Source organism: Cryptomeria japonica, chromosome 7, assembly GCF_030272615.1.
Source record: "Cryptomeria japonica chromosome 7, Sugi_1.0, whole genome shotgun sequence".
NCBI classification, from domain to species: Eukaryota; Viridiplantae; Streptophyta; class Pinopsida; order Cupressales; family Cupressaceae; genus Cryptomeria; species Cryptomeria japonica.
The window spans coordinates 671,040,727-671,042,860 of record NC_081411.1 but is presented as its reverse complement, the minus strand read 5'-3'; the positions used below and the strand labels follow the sequence as shown (position 1 = coordinate 671,042,860).

At 42.1% G+C, this 2,134-nt stretch overlaps 1 protein-coding gene across 1 annotated transcript; it reads left to right on the top strand.

The window, feature by feature from the left end:
- Positions 1-580: 580 nt before the first annotated feature.
- On the top strand, positions 581-2,134 carry LOC131034188 ((S)-canadine synthase CYP719A21). The gene has a single exon (XM_057965578.2). It carries the CDS (start codon positions 581-583, stop codon positions 2,132-2,134), a length of 1,554 nt encoding a protein of 517 aa, XP_057821561.2.

Genomic DNA, 2,134 nt, shown 5'->3' with positions numbered 1-2,134 from the left:
TGCAAGTGCCTCTAATACCTAATGCACAGTCGAAACACTGGAGGATCAGGACGGTGACATAGACAACCACAATTGCAGTGACTTCTCAGCGCGTCAGTTTTACTATGTGTGCTTTAATGACCCTACAATCGATGTGACACCAATAGAATATTAATTATTGCGCATGAATTATGTACACTTTTAGATATATGTCTAAATCCACAACAGTAATATTTAATTAAAAAAAAATATCTAACCAGATTTTTTTTTATTATTATATTCTCTTTTCTTTGTTCAATATAAATATATATATATATATATATATATTTAATTGCAAGTGCCTCTATTACCTAATGCACAGTCGAAACACTGGAGGATCAGGACGGTGACATAGACCTCCACAATTGCGGTGAGAAACTTCTATTTGATAATGTGATAATATTAGGTAGTAGAAATTACAGCTTACCAACCCTTTTCAGCTTCGGAAAAATAATCAACCCTGAACTTATCGCAGAGCCGACATCTCATCGTATTTCTATGTGCAATCTATGTATGAGTTGCAACGACAATCCCAGCTCTCTAAGTAGTCCATTCATTTGAGATGGGCCAAACGCTGGCTGTTGTGAATTATCTTCCCACTGTGCAAGGGACTTTTATTTTACTTGTAGTGGCTTCTGTCATTTCCACATTTGTTGCTCTAGCTTTTCTGTTCTCATCAACTAAAGAGAGGAAATGGCCTCCATCTCCACCAAGGCTGCCATTATTGGGCAACATTCATCAACTGATCAAGGGTGAAAATCGTCTTTCCTGCATGACAGACATGGCCAAAACATATGGTCCTGTCATGACAGTTTGGATGGGTTCATTGCCACTTATAGTACTCACCGGCCAAGCTTCAATCTGGGAGGCCTTGGTTAACCAGGCCGTCAATTTTTCTGGTCGGGCTTCTCTCCACTCTAGGCAATTTACTAGTGCCTCTTTTAGGACTATGATTACTTCTCCCTACAACGAACACTGGATTAAGCTCAGAAGAATTCTGCACAACAATGTTCTCAGCCCCGCCCACATTGCACTTCAGAGCTCTTCTCACCAGGCAGGTTTGGATAAACTCATCACCAAATTGGAAAAGGAGATGAGACAGAAGAATGGTGTGGTGAGGCCGTTCGATGCCTTGAAAATCATGGCAATGGATTTTATTGCCCACTTATGCTTTGGCTTGGACTTTCAAGACGACACTTTCTTGTCCAAGCTGGAAGAATTCATAGCTGAAGATATTCGTCTAAGTAAAAGAGGAGATATGTTTCTGGATTCATTTTCTCTTGCTCGTTTCTTTGTTCCTTCATCAATCAGAACAGAAAGGAAATGGAAGTCTCTAAGAGCTGATGTTTTGTGTCTCCTGGTGCCTTTAATCCGATTTGCTCGCAGTTATAGAGAATACTTTAAGCGAAGTGCTCCCAGCAGTTTCTTGAACTGTTTACTGTCCATTGACGAAGGGGAGGAAGGTGAAGACAAGTCCAAGTTATCCGATGAAGAAATAGCTTTCAACTTGCACGAGCTCTTCCTTCTTGCAGTAGACAGCACATCAACGGCCATAGAATGGGCTCTTGCTTACCTGATAACCAATCCTCACGTCCAAGAGAAGGCACATCAAGAAATAAGCGAAGCGACGGGGAACGGAAAAGATGGGTATTTTAGTTTAGAGGATCTGAGGAAGCTGCCATACGTGCAAAGTGTGGTGAAGGAAACGCTGAGAAAAGAATCAATTGCACCACTTGGGATCCTTCACCAGACGGAAAACGAGTGTAAGGTAATGGACATCACCATACCCGCAAAGTCACTAGTCCTTTTTAATCTACATAGCGTGAACAACGATCCAGAGGTGTGGAAAGACCCGGAGAAGTTCAGGCCCGAGAGATTTTTGGGGAATAATGATTTGAGAATGGCATATCTTCCGTTTGGAGCAGGAAGGCGGGTGTGCGCAGGAATGGACGTGGCCAGTGTGTATGTTCCCATCACTCTTGCCAATTTGCTTAAATCATTCGAGTGGAGATGTGCTAAGGAAGGTAGTCTTCCCGATCTTGCTCGGGATATTCAAGATGTGCTCATGTCCATGAAGTATCCATTGGAAGCTCGAATCACACCTCGTCCATCATAA